General features: G+C 36.4%; 2 protein-coding genes and 1 pseudogene across 2 annotated transcripts; 2 read left to right on the plus strand and 1 right to left on the minus strand.

Moving 5' to 3' along the window:
* The first annotated feature begins 4,396 nt into the window (after positions 1-4,396).
* On the plus strand, positions 4,397-5,494 carry LOC106416837. The gene has a single exon (XM_048755651.1). The coding sequence runs from the start codon at positions 4,397-4,399 to the stop codon at positions 5,492-5,494; it is 1,098 nt and encodes a 365-aa protein (XP_048611608.1).
* A 3,915-nt stretch (positions 5,495-9,409) lies between these two features.
* Positions 9,410-9,993, plus strand: LOC106416846. Its single transcript, XM_048755652.1, has 2 exons — positions 9,410-9,520; positions 9,562-9,993. Exons 1-2 carry the CDS (start codon positions 9,410-9,412, stop codon positions 9,991-9,993), a joined length of 543 nt encoding a protein of 180 aa, XP_048611609.1.
* Positions 9,994-10,286: 293 nt separating this feature from the next.
* On the minus strand, positions 10,287-13,743 carry LOC106416847 (annotated as a pseudogene).
* Positions 13,744-14,013: the final 270 nt, after the last annotated feature.

The following is a 14,013-nucleotide window of genomic DNA, read 5'->3' on the forward strand; positions in this document are numbered from 1 at the left end:
ATCGATCGATCACATTGTTACGCTTTGGTCCATCTTAGTGATCGATCGATGCGTTTTTGGACATATATCCATCGATCGATCCGTTTAAAAAAAAAATTGACGTTTTGAAACCCCAAACACTAGTTCCTTGGAATTTCCTCGGAATATTTAGATGGAATTCTGAGGAAGAAAAGGGTTTCCTCGGAATTTCCTCGGAATATTCCGAGGAAATTCCGAGGAAATAGGGTTTTTAAACCGAAAACAACGTTTTGCGGTTTGAATAACACCTATATAACCCTTATTAAGTGTCTTACATTCATTATGAAGTCAAAAATTTGTTCATTACCCTATAATAAACACTTTTCCGATTGTATGAACGAAATCCCCACAACATAAGAGAAACACTTATACACTTTAATGAACGGTAAAGGGAATACTTACAATTGGTTTTGAAATTTGTTATTTCATGGTTTATGCTCATCTATACAAAGAATCTTCAATGGTATGCATTACAATTGTATAAGAAATGAAATACGGCAAAAAAATTGATGTTTTGAAACCCCAAACACTAGTTCCTCGGTATTTTCTCGGAATATTCCGAGGAAATTCCGACGGATATTTAAGTGGCCGTCGGAATTTCCTCGGAATATTTTCATTTAACCGGGCAAACAAGCCGCCAAATATTTCGCGAAAATTGAAATTGAAAATACTGAGGGAATTCCGACGGAAAATATCCGTCAGACCCAAGGTTTTATAAACTCGAACCGCATCTTCTTCCCCATTTCTCTCTTCTTCCCCATTTCTCTCTTCTTCCTCTCCGGCGATCTTTCTCTCCTTCCGGCGTTCTCCACCTTCTCTCGCGATGATCTCTCCGGCGAATCCTTTCCATTTCTTTACAAATCATGTAAGGACCTTATCCCACTCTCTTAGGTCCTATTTGTTAGGTTTTTAAGTAGATTTGATGATTTTAGAAGTTTTTTGATAGATTTTTGTTAGGGTGATTGGGTAGGATTGTGATTTGTTGTGTAATAGGTTTAGAATTGTGATTTGGTTGTGTTGAATTGATTTAGAACTTTTTTTATAAATTGTGTATTATTTTTGTATTTACAAAACGTTTATATAAATTCGATTTTACAAAACGTTTTTGTATATAAATTCGATTTTTGGATTTATAAAAGATGATTTCATATTTATAAAAATATTTATATTTATTAAAACTAATTTTGTATTTATAAAACATTTTTTTGATTTATAAACACTATTTTTTTATTTTTGTATTTATAAAAACTATTTTTAAATATACAAAACGTTCTTTGTATATAAATTCGTTTTTTGGATTTATAAAAGATGATTTCATATTTTAAAATTAATTTTGTATTTATAAAACATTTTTTGATTTATAAACACTATTTTATTATTTTTTGTATTTATAAATACTATTTTGTATTTATAAAAAGATGATTTCATATCTATAAAAATATTTATATTTATTAAAACTAATTTTGTATTTATAAAACATTTTTTTTATTTATAAACACTATTTTATTATTTTTTGTATTTATAAAAACTATTTTGTATTTATAAAAAGATGATTTCATATTTATAAAAATATTTATATTTATTAAAACTAATTTTGTATTTATAAAACATTTTTTTATTTATAAAAACTATTTTATTATTTTTTGTATTTTAAATATGTTTTCTATTTCAATTTTAATTTTATATTTTTGAATTTCAATTTAAAAAAATAAATTTTTAATTTTTTTTTTTGAATTTTGGAAATATTCCGAGGAAGTGTATCCCTCGGAATATTCCGACGAGATATTCCTCGGAATATTCCGAGGAATTTCCGACGAAAAAAGTCATCGGAATATTCCGAGGAAATTCATTTCCTCGGAATTCCGTCGGAAATTTCCGAGGGATTTCCGAGGAAAGATGAATTTCCGAGGAGTTTTTTCCGAAGATTTTTTTCGTCGGTATGTCGTCGGAATAGCGTTATTCCGACGACATACCGACGATTTTTTCCCTCAGTATGCCGCTGTTTTCTTGTAGTGAAATTAGTGGCAACACAGAGCTAAGCGAGATAAAAATATCAATCAATAAAGAATGAAAGAAGAATGAGCAGGATTAAGTTTGACACAAGACAAAACTAAGACAAATCAAACGACAGAACGTGAAAAAAAATGTAAACAAGACAAGAGGAGATGATGAAGATAAAATGCATTGACAAACTGAATGCTAGATTAGTAAACAAAAGACAAAAATAGATTAAAATGCAAAAACTCCGCGCCTTGGCGTGGGTAACGATCCCTAGTGTAAATTAGTTACATACTTTTTTTTTAAACTTCAAACCAGTTAGATACGTTAAGAAGAACAAACAAGTAAGGACAATTAAGATTAAGGTTATGAATGTTTGCAGCGAGTAAAAGTAAACGCATGTGTATTTTTATTCATGTAATCATTCCTCTTAAATATACCCACAAAACACATAGTGTGGTTTGTAATTAAAATAAAAAATAAATATTAGAATTGGAAGTGTGGTTTACAACCCGCAGAGGATGATTGTTTGCAGATTTTGAAACAGTTTCTTGTTTTTGATTATCCAAAAACCAATTTTGACCCAATCAAGATTTTTGAGTTTTAGATTTCCTAAAATTTATGGAAACTAGTTTTTAGAATAACTACCTATTTCTAAACAAAAGCCAAAATCCAAGTTTTTCTAGTTTTATGCTAATGATGATTTTGTATTTTTTTTTTTTGAAATTATAAATTCTGTTATTTAATAAATATTAATATAAGAAATAATATTCAAAAGATCAATAATAAAGAAAATACATATTCTACTTGGTGCTTACCGTATGACAGTACCATGTAATATTCAAAATGACATACACATAAATATACGAGAAAAAGACAAAAATATCACTAAATCAAGTTTTTGTTCCCAAACTAGCACTCAAGGTCAAAAGTCACAAAAATAGCACTTAATGTTTTATCAAAAGTCACAAACTTAGGGTTTAGAGTTAAAGGGTGGGGTTTAGGATTTAGGGTTTAGGGTTTAGGGTTTAGGGTTTAGGGTTTAGGGTTTAGAGTTTAGGGTTTAGGGTTTAGAGTTTAGGGTTTAGGGTTTAGAGTTTAGGGTTTAGGGTTTAGGGTTTAGAGTTTAGGGTTTAGGGTTTAGGGTTTAGAGTTGAGAAATGAGGTTTTGGAGATAAGATTTCAAATTTTGAAAAATAAAAAATTAAAATTTTCAAATGATAAACTTAGAAAAGTGCTATTTTGGTCATTTTAGTTTTTGAGTGCTATTTTTGTGATATAAACTTAGAAATGTGCTATTTTGGAAATTTGCCCTAAATATATGATTAAATATATATACGTGCATAGTTTTGGAACTTTACTCAACGATATAATTCCAGCCTATTTTTTAATTTAGTAATGTCACATTTTAAAAAAATAATTTATAAGAACCAAATATTTACAGAATAATCAAATAACTAATATCTAAAAATCATAATCTAAATATTACCATATGTGTAGAATTATATTTGCCACAATTTTTGAAATATTGTAAATTTTCGTTAAATTTTAATTTTAATTTGTAAATATTATTTCTCAATAATTATTTAATTTTAATTTTTTCATAAAATAATTTCATATATAGTTAAATCATTCACATAGAATTATGTTTTTGAAGTTAACCATTAATGAATATATATATATAGATTATAGTTATGGTGAATTTTACTAAAAATTATGTTTACACATTTCACTTGAAGCTTTATCTGTACGGATTTTCTAAATATATTATATATACAAGTTTATAAAAGAAAGTATATATATATATATATATAACTTTTGTTTAACCATAGAATTAATTTTTTAATTTTATGTTTAAACATAAAATTATATTATTATTTTTTGCTTTTCTAAATAAGCTGATCTGTGTTTTGGTAATGATATTTTATATTTTATTATTTCCAGAATAAATATTTTACTATTTATTTTATTTTCATCATATTATTTAAAAGCAAAAACTAAAATCTAAAATCACCATTCATGTTTTCCAGAAAACTAAAATCTAGGGCGACTCGGCGGCGACACAAAGGCGATTCTAATCTTCTCCCATGGCAAGGGCTTTCAAGCCAATCCTCGTGGAGTATCTTTCCAGGGGGAGTATATCCCTGCCGAGTTCTGGATTTACATGGAAAACTTCCAAAATCTTTTTGGAGATTTCCGAAAATCTTTGGCAAATATCCTTTTTTACAAAAAATCCTCTTCGGCGATATGTGTTTATCTAGGGTTCGTGAACTCGCCTCCCTTATTAATCATTCACGCTTGCTGCTATCGCAATCCACCAGAAGAGAAGGGCTTATTCCTACTGCTGATGGACGTACAATTGGCAGAAGTTTTACAAGGGATGACGCTTGGGGAAGATAAATCTATTATCATCCCGGAGGATGATGACTATTGCGCCATGGAAAGAGGAAGTATGAGTATCTTGGGGAGGTTACTGAACCCAGATTGTCAGAATATGGGGAGGATGCTCCGGACAATGCCAAAGGTCTGGAAGATTTATGATCGAGTTGGAAGTATCGCTTTGACAAGGGAGAGGTTTCAGTTTATCTTTGACCTTGAAACCGACATTCAGATGGTGCTGAAACAAGGTTTTTGGACCTTTGATGATTGGGGTATGGCGTTGGAGCGTTGGGTGGAGACGCCTCCTCCGGCCTACCTGCAGACTGCAATGATATGGGTGAGACTACATAATCTGCCAGTCAACTACTTACAGTTGAAGACTATTGATGCAGTGGTAGATGTTATTGGGCATGTGAAAGTTATAGAGTTTGATCCTACAAAGCCTCACCTGCTGGAGTATGTAAGAGTTCAAGTTGTACTGGATCTTAATCAGCCATTACAAGATAAGAAGTCTGTGACTTTACCGGCAGGAAGGGTGGAATATGTGGATGTAGAGTATGAAAGAGTGAGGAAGAAGTGCTTCCATTGTCTTCGTCTTTCTCACGAAAAACCGAAGTGCCCTTTACTACAAGGATTACAGAACAAAGGGAAAGGGGTTGTAGTTCGACAGCTTGAGGTTGGAGCTTCGTCTACGGGAGGAAGGCAGCACCACAACGACCTGGTTAACAAACTAATGCCGCTTATGGCTCCGTCGGATCCGCCAGGTTTTGCACCTCCTCAGACTGTAGTAGCGCCGGAGGTCTTTGAGCAGATGAGAATTTACATGAACTGCGCTGACCTAGAGGAACGAAACATCAGAGAAGCGAGAATGAGGAAAACACTACAGGAGTTGTCGAATGATCCGATTGGCAACGTTCTTGCTTACGCCTTGAGAAAGCACCAGTGCTGTCCTCTGAGATCAATCGAGATAGGGGGAGAGTTTTTTATTTTAGTAGAGTGGAGAATGTTGTGGTTCCTCCATAAGCAGCATCTTCTTCTCAGGAACACACTGGACATGCCACCAGGTCGAGAGGAGAAGGAGACAGAACAGGAGATATGAATCAACAACTGTTGGTTGAAACGCAGCAACGAACGGATAAGATGCAAAGGGATGATGGTTATGTTGCAGATGGAGAGGAAGGGCTTTTGTTGAATGAGGAAGGGAGTCGTGGTTTTGTGATCGGAAGTGGGACTTCTCCTGTAAGAGACTGTGGTAGCAGAAGCAGAAATTCACACAGTAGTCGGTCCTCGTGGGTGAGACGTAACCAGAACAGGCGCATGAGCAGTCAGGTTGGTCCGGAACGGTCTCAGCATAGTAGAGGAGAGGGGTCGATGAAACGCAAGGCGAATGAGGAGAGTGAGGTATCGTCAAAGTTGGCAAAGCAAGTGAAGGGTTCGATGGTTCCCCAAAAGCCATCCAATCCTCAATGACGACACTCAGTTGGAACTGTCGGGGTTTGAGAAGCAACCTGACATTTCGACGCCTAGAGGAGATGTGTTGTGGGCATCTCCCGGAATTTCTGTTTCTCCTAGAGACTAAAAACTCTAGTGATCACGTGAAGGATGTTACAAGATCATTGGGTTATGACCACTCTTTTTTGGTTGATCCAGTGGGTCTTAGTGGAGGTTTGGCGCTTTTCTGGAAGCAAATGCATGAGGTAGAAGTGCTGAGTGCAAGTAATAGGATCATAGACACGAAGGTGAAGGCGGGTAATCTAGTTTTTTTTATGACATTTGTCTATGGTGATCCGGTGCGGCAAAGAAGGGAGGAGGTTTGGAATGATTTGAAGACAATTGGTTTGAACCGGAATGAAGGATGGGGTTTAATTGGAGATTTCAATGAGATCATGAATGGCGACGAGAAGCTTGGAGGTCCTGATCGTATTGAAAGCTCATTTTATCAATTTCGTTCAATGGTACGAGACTGTAGAATTAAAGAAGTGCCTAGCTCGGGTGACAAGCTCTCTTGGGCAGGAGTCAGAGAGGTTATCACGAATGGAGTTAAGGAGAATGTTTGGATCCAATGTCAGTTGGATAGGGCTTTTGGTAATGCAGAGTGGTTTCGACTTTTCCCTAGGTCGCACCTGCAATATTTGGAACGGCTAGGGTCGGATCATCGTCCTATTTTTTCTGAGTATGGCGACTCAGAATCAGCATAGAAGAGGAAGGTTTATTTTTGATAAGCGATGGTCGTCATAGCCGGCAGTGAGGGAGATAATTAAGAAACATTGGAGACCAGTAGTGAGAGAAGAGGGTCAAAATGTTTCTTCAGCTATCTCAGATTATCGAAAAGAATTGGAAAAATGGAAGAGAAGCGACGCAGGGAACTCCAAGAAATAAATAGCTAAACTACGTCTTCAGCTGGAGGAAGAGGAGACAAAGCGCTTTCCTGATTCGTCAAAAATGACAGAGCTCAAGCAGCAACTGGTACAACTCTATTATGAAGAAGAGTCCTTTTGGAAAACAGAAGTCCAAGAACACATGGCTGGTTGCTGGCGATTTGAATACTAAGGTGTTCCATGGGTGGGCTAAAACAAGGAAGATGAAGAACTTGATACCAACCCTAGTTGACGCTGGTGGAGTACAACAAACAGAGGACGAGGCGAAGGGGGAGATAGCAGTGCAATACTTCACTAATTTATTTCGGTCCTCCTCTCCGTCTGATGCTGGTGAGCTTCTTCATGGTCTTGAAGATAGAGTGACAGAAGAAATGAATAAAAGATTAACTAAAGAGGTTACGGATGCTGATATCAAGCGAGCGGTTAAGGCAATCAAGAGTGATAGCGCACCCGGAGCTGATGGCATGGCAGCACACTTCTTTCAGAAACACTGGAGTGTAACTGGCCCTATGATCACAAAAGAAGTACATCGATTTTTCAGGGAAGGGGTGCTACCGTCTGAGTGGAATTATACACAGTTGTTCTTGCTGCCGAAGAAACCAAATCCAACTCTGATGTCTGATCTTCGGCCAATCAGTTTGTGTTCTGTGACTTATAAGATCATCTCAAAGGTCTTGTGCTCGCGTCTCAAAGGAATCTTGCCGCAGATTGTCTCCCCCACCCAAGGAGCCTTCTTTGCAGGACGCCTTATCTCAGATAACTTGTTTATTGCACGTGAGATGGTCCATGGACTTAACACAAACCCGAACTGCAAGGAGGAATACATTGCCATGATAACAGATATGTCGAAGGCCTATGATCGTGTTGAATGGTCTTTCTTGGAAGCTCTCTTCGTGAAGCTGGGTTTTGATAGTAAGTGGATTGGATGGATTATGTTATGTATACGTTCTGTCTCGTATACAGTCCTATTGAATGGGCAAGAGTTTGGTCACATTGTTCCAGAGAGAGGCTTGAGGCAAGGGGATCCTTTGTCCCCGTTCTTATTTATCTTATGCGCCGAGGCTCTGGTACATGTTATGAACAGGGCTGAAGAGAATGGAGAAATTTCTGGTATGAAACTCACTCGCCATTGCCCTGCAGTGCAACACCTCTTGTTCGCTGACGATAGCTTGTTCCTTATAAGATCTGAGCTGAATGAGTGTACAGCATTTTTAAGATGCTTAAAACTCTATGGACAGGCATCGGGCAGGAGATAAATTTTCAGAAGTCTTCTATTACATTTGAAGCGGGTATTGATCAAGTGATGAGAAGACTTATTGCGGAGATCTTGGACATTGAGAAAGAGGGAGGTGCTGGGTCGTATTTGAGGCTTCCCAAATGTTTCAGTGGATCGAAACAGGAACTATTGGCATTTATTGGAGAAAAATTAGATAAGAGACTGAATGGATGGTATACCAAAATGCTTTCTCTTGGGGGAAAGGAGGTACTCCTGAAGTCAATTGCTATGGCTCTTCCGGTGTATGCGATGTCTTGTTTTCGTCTCACCAAACACCACTGCCAAAAGATTATGAGTGCCATGTCTGCCTTCTGGTGGAATGAGAGTGGAGACAAGAAGAAAATCCATTGGATAGCTTGGGAAAAGCTTTGTGAAGCTAAGGAGAACGGAGGGCTGGGTTTCAGAGACATATAAGGCTTTAATCAGGCTCTCTTGGCTAAACAGGCTTGGAAGTTGATGAATGATCCACAAAGTCTACTAGCAAGGTTATACAAGGGCCGGTATTATGCTAAAACGTCATTCCTTGAAGCAGGGAAGGGTTTCAGGCCATCTTATGCGTGGAGAAGTATTGTCTTTGGTAGAGAGCTGTTGCAGAAAGGTCTGATCAAATCCATTGGAAACGGTCAGAGCTCCTTGGTCTGGTTAGATAAATGTATCATGGATGAGGATCCTAGGAGGCCAGTTAATAAGCAGATCCTTTATGATTTGAATTTTAGAGTGAAAGACTTGCTTGATCAGAATAACAGAAGGCGCATGGAGATGTTGGTTGAGGTGTTCCCAGAAATTGAAGTGAAGAGGATATTGGACCTTCAAATAGGAGGTAGAGAGGATAAACATATCTGGGCATACACGAACCATGGAGCTTACACTGTCAAGAGTGGATATTTGCTGTTATCGAACTTGGAAGCCCGTCGTACAGCTAACATTACTGCTCTGGAACAACAAAGGCTAGCTCTAAAACGGAGGGTGTGGAAGATTGCTACTGTACCGAAGATCAGAATGTTCCTATGGCGGGTGCTCTCGAGTGCGTTGGCGGTGGCTGATAGACTACAATCCAGAGGTCTGAATGTGCATAGTACTTGTTCCTTATGTCGTGATGAGCCAGAAACGATCAACCATATGTTGTTTCATTGTGTTAAACCCAGGAATTATGGCACTTAGCGCGATGTCCTTGTCCTCCACAGGGTTTCTCTTTGAGTCTTGAAGAGAACTTGGTTTTTTTTGTTTGATTTTATGGAAAACCAGGCTGATGGAGCCTGCAATGCACGTCATCTCCCCTGGCTGCTATGGAATATATGGAGAAACAGGAACTCGATTATGTATGCAGAAACACAGAAGTCTCCGGGTTTTTGGGTGAGTAATGCTGAGGAAGAAGCTTCTCTCTGGTTTGATGTATAAGAATAAGCTAAACTCACAGAGAGGCAGAATAGTAGTCCACGGGATAAAGAAAGATGGTGTCCTCCGACGCAAGGTATTGTGAAGTGTAATGTTCATGTGAATTGGAGAAATAAGTCACTGCAATGTGGAGGAGCGTGGATGGCGAGGGATCATACTGGTAACGTCTTATTTCATAGACGTGATGCCTTCACTCCCTCGACTTCCCGATTGGCTGCAGAACTTCGAGGCATCATCTGGGTCTTGCAGAGTGCAAACGACCTGCACCTTCATACAATATGCATAGCTTCAGACCATTCGGAAACGATAGAGGCGATATCAACACCGGGTTCTTGGCCACGGTTCCGCTGCTTGTTAGAGAAAATTGGAGCATTGTGTAGCCTCTTTTCCTCTGTTGCTTTTGAAGTTGAGGGAGCACATGCCAATATAATAGCTCGTGATATTGCTAAGAGTATGCTGAAGGATGGGCGGTTTCAGTCCTACCTCGCTTTAGGAGGACCAGCATGGCTTCATCAACGTATCGCCGCAGAAGCTTCAAGACAAGACTAATTCATCTTTCCTTTAAGATTGTGTCTTTGTCCTTTTTCTGTTTTGTTGCAGCAATAGGGGTCACCCTATTATCTTTGTAATCTTGGACCATTGTTTCAGACCATCAAAAACCAAAAACTAAAAACCAAAAACTAAAAACTAAAAACAAAAATCCAAAATCTAGAAACCAAACAAACAATCATCGCCTAAAACGCAGAAGAAGACAAGTTGGTGTGGTTTGATAGGCGGGTGAGTTTTATTTATTTACTTTTAACAAGTTTACACTTATATTAAAAGATAACAATAATTTGCAAGCACATATAGTTTTGCAACTTTGCAAAGGTACGTGAAGAATATGGTTGTACAATCCATTTAAAAGAGTGCGAACACATGAAAAACCAAAACTTGGTTGTTCCCAATCTTCTAGGGTTTGCGATTTGGATCCTTAATTCTCTCTCTCTCTCACACCTGATTTGGCTTCTACCCAGTTCATCTTCCTCGATTCTTCATCCAACATGCCGCAAAGACACTCGAAGAACAACAACGATCTCGCGTAATTCACTTACGACGAGAAGAAGAAGTTAGGGTATGGAACCCAGAAGGAGAGACTGGGGAAAGACTCCATCAAGCCCTTCGCTTTCTTGGCAAACATCATATTTTCCTTCATTAAGACTACACGGTCCTGAGCTAGCTTTTCTTCTTCGTTTCTGTTGTAGCGTGGTCAACTCAACTTCGAGACAAGCCTTTTTTTAACCAAGGCCAATTTTTTCTTGCCCAGATTTACAACCGCCTTTTGAACTTGCTTGTAACTTTTGTTTAATTCCCGCTCTAGTGCACTTTCTGATTCATATCCTGATTCAAATTCAGTAATTCAGACAAATGCCACGAAGTTTTTGATTTCTTATTCTTCCCTTTCACTTTCTGATTCATCTTCATTGACACCAAGCACTGATTTCTCCTTTTTATTCTTTAAATCATTTTCACACACCGGTTGAGTATGACTATGCACTTTGCATCCATAACACTTGATCTTCATTTGTCTGGCCATAGGACATTCTATTCTAAAATGCCCATATCATTTGTATTCAAAGCATTGGGTATCTGATTTCCTTGTGGGGTTCTCTGTGTCTGAAGTTCTTTATTTATGAGTTAAACTTCTTCTGAGTTTGCCCTTACTCCACTCTCCTCAATGCTTGATCAAACAGATGAACCAACAAACTTACATGATCAGTTTCTTAAGTTTTCTTTCTCAATTGATTTAAGGGAGTTTGATGCCTAAAACAAGCACGATGTAAACTCTTAATTGATTTCGTCATTATAAAACAGAGATGAGTTTTACATCGTAACACAACTAAAGAAAACACAAAGTTCATATAACATTACAGAGAAAAACACAAAGTTACAAAAGTTTACTAATAGCAAGTTAGCAACCTATGTGTTGTTAGTTGTTTAACTCTATTCTCATTTAATTTCCAAAAGGGAAAAAAATTGTAATAGATTAGTATAACAAAATTCGAAGATTTTAGTCAATTATCATCAAAAATACTTTTGAGAATCGATAAAAATAATATATGAAACTAAAACGAGATCTTGCTGCCAATAAGCCAAAGCCAGGAAAGACAAGCTCCTGCGAAAATCCCGCATAGCATTGAAGCTACAAGCATGTTCCCCAAAGAATTAGCTTCTGATACCTATCAATCACATTTATAAAAAAATTAGTTGATAACCTTTGTTTCTGATTTTTTTTAATATACAGAAAAGTTATCAGTCATAAAAAAGTAAACATCTTACATCATAGATTTTCTTTGATACACCAGTGAGAGTGCATACGGTTAGATAACCATTGGTTATGCCCAGAAATGATGTTAGGAAGATCATCCAACCCTGATCGGCATAAATCGCCGTGAAATAAAACGCAGGCACGAGCAAAACACGAGCAAGAGCGAAAACTATTATCCATTTCCCCGATTCCATCTTAAGTCGCTGATCATAGTAGTGTATCTCGAGAGAGCATCACATACATTGAAACATGTAATGAGGACAAGAGGGTACCTGCAGTTAACTTTTCTCAAATCAACATGAAAGTTACACTTTAGGAGGAAAATATTTGTAACTAAAACATATAAAGTAACAAACCAAGAATTTAGCTCATGCTTTCCCGTGTTCTCAAACAGGAATCCTGGAAATATGGACAGTGTCATTGCATACGTCAAGAATAAGCTGCTCAATTTGTAGATGTTCTCACGTGCCAGCTGTAAATTGTCAATTGGCAGGACTCGTGATACTTCTGTGGTTTCCATCTGGTTTGATACGGAGTGTGCCTGGTAATTTTGCACAATGGAGAGCTTCGGAAACAGTAACGCGTATATGACAACGCAGAGGAACTCAATCACTGAAGAAATCGCCAAGAATAATACTGGATCCATCAGAACAAACAAAAACTGTGAGATTAATCACACACATATCCAATAAAAAATGTGTTGTGTAATTAAGAAAAAAATATAAAGACTTACATGCGCCTTTCCTTAGGCCATCCCGAGAATTCTGAAAGACCGCTTTAGTAAGGAGGCTCAAACCAGAAGTTAGCGCTCCAGCTATACCAAGTCCAGCTGCAAAAGGCTGAATCAAATCGTGGCTTATGCAGGAAAGATCCCCCATCATGGCACCTTCCACGAGCGCGTTGGCAACCCCAAAACTTGCCGCTATGAAGCACAAAAGGAGAAAGGGGAATAATCCTCCCTTTCCTTCGCTTACCAAGTCCACCTAACACATCCGTTTCATGACAAATGGTCAATTCGTACTTTCAGGAATACATATTTTTAAATAAATTTTTTATTTTATTTCTGTTCCATCCAATTCATTAGAGAGAGGATTATTTGATGTAAAGATGACACAATACAAATTTGTACGATTTAAACTCTATAACTTAATAATGTTAAGGTTATAATATTTTATTAATTTATATAGTTATTAGTTTATATAATTAATAAATGTATATAAAGATTTTTAGGCTCATTTATTTTAAAATATAATTTTGTATAAAATAAGAAGAATGATTATTCTTACGGTGAGATTAAATTTTATAAATTTGGATTTTTTCTTATTCTTATTTGATTTATTTTTTTTTGTACAGAATATATTTTCCATGAAATTCACACTTTTTAAACGTGTTATGATAAAATAATACCAAAAAGTTTTGAAGTTGTAAGAAACTTAAAGATGGTATGCATTGAGAATAAAATATAAACAATACAATAACATATTTTATTTATATTTATAAAACATTTATAAGTTTCAATTATTAACTTATAATTTTTCAAAAAATATATATTTATATTTTTCTAAAAATATTATTTTATTGATTTATTGTATATTTTGAACAAGTTTAATTTGAGGCAAATAATTTAGTTTGAAAGTAATGAAAACTTTTTTTTTTTTTTTTTTTTGAAAAAGAGACAAATGAAATTGTTAGTTTATCGTTTTTATTGAGTATTAATGTATAGAGTTTATACTGTATATATATATACTTTATATGAAATATTTTTGAATGATGGTTTATGTGAATTCGAAAGAGTATATTAACACATTTTAATTAATAAGGAATACATGACAAGAGTAATCACTTACAGTTATTAGGAAAATCGTGCCGATGACGAAGAGGCAATAACCAGCCAATACTCTCCCTTGGTTTTTGCTTTTCTGGCCCCTGGAAACCAATGTAAATATGGTTCCCATAACAAAAGGCTGGTATACCAAAGCAAGTATACGAGCAGGATGATAGTTCTGCACATGTTAAAATGATAAAAGAATCCTTATATGAAAATAAGCAAGTAACAATCATGGATACGGAATGATTTTCTACTATCTACAGGAAGAGAAGGGGTTGAATATCTTGCAGAAATTTGTGAAGAAAGAAGGGATCTTGCAGAAAGGAACTAGGTACGTTGCACAAAAAAGAAACAGAAAGTAACTAGATGCATCTTTATTTTTGCAAAAGCGAAAAGATTGACTTACAGGAAAAATCTCGTAGTAGTAGTCAGA

Source organism: Brassica napus, chromosome C4 (genome assembly GCF_020379485.1).
Source record: "Brassica napus cultivar Da-Ae chromosome C4, Da-Ae, whole genome shotgun sequence".
Classification (NCBI taxonomy): Eukaryota; Viridiplantae; Streptophyta; class Magnoliopsida; order Brassicales; family Brassicaceae; genus Brassica; species Brassica napus.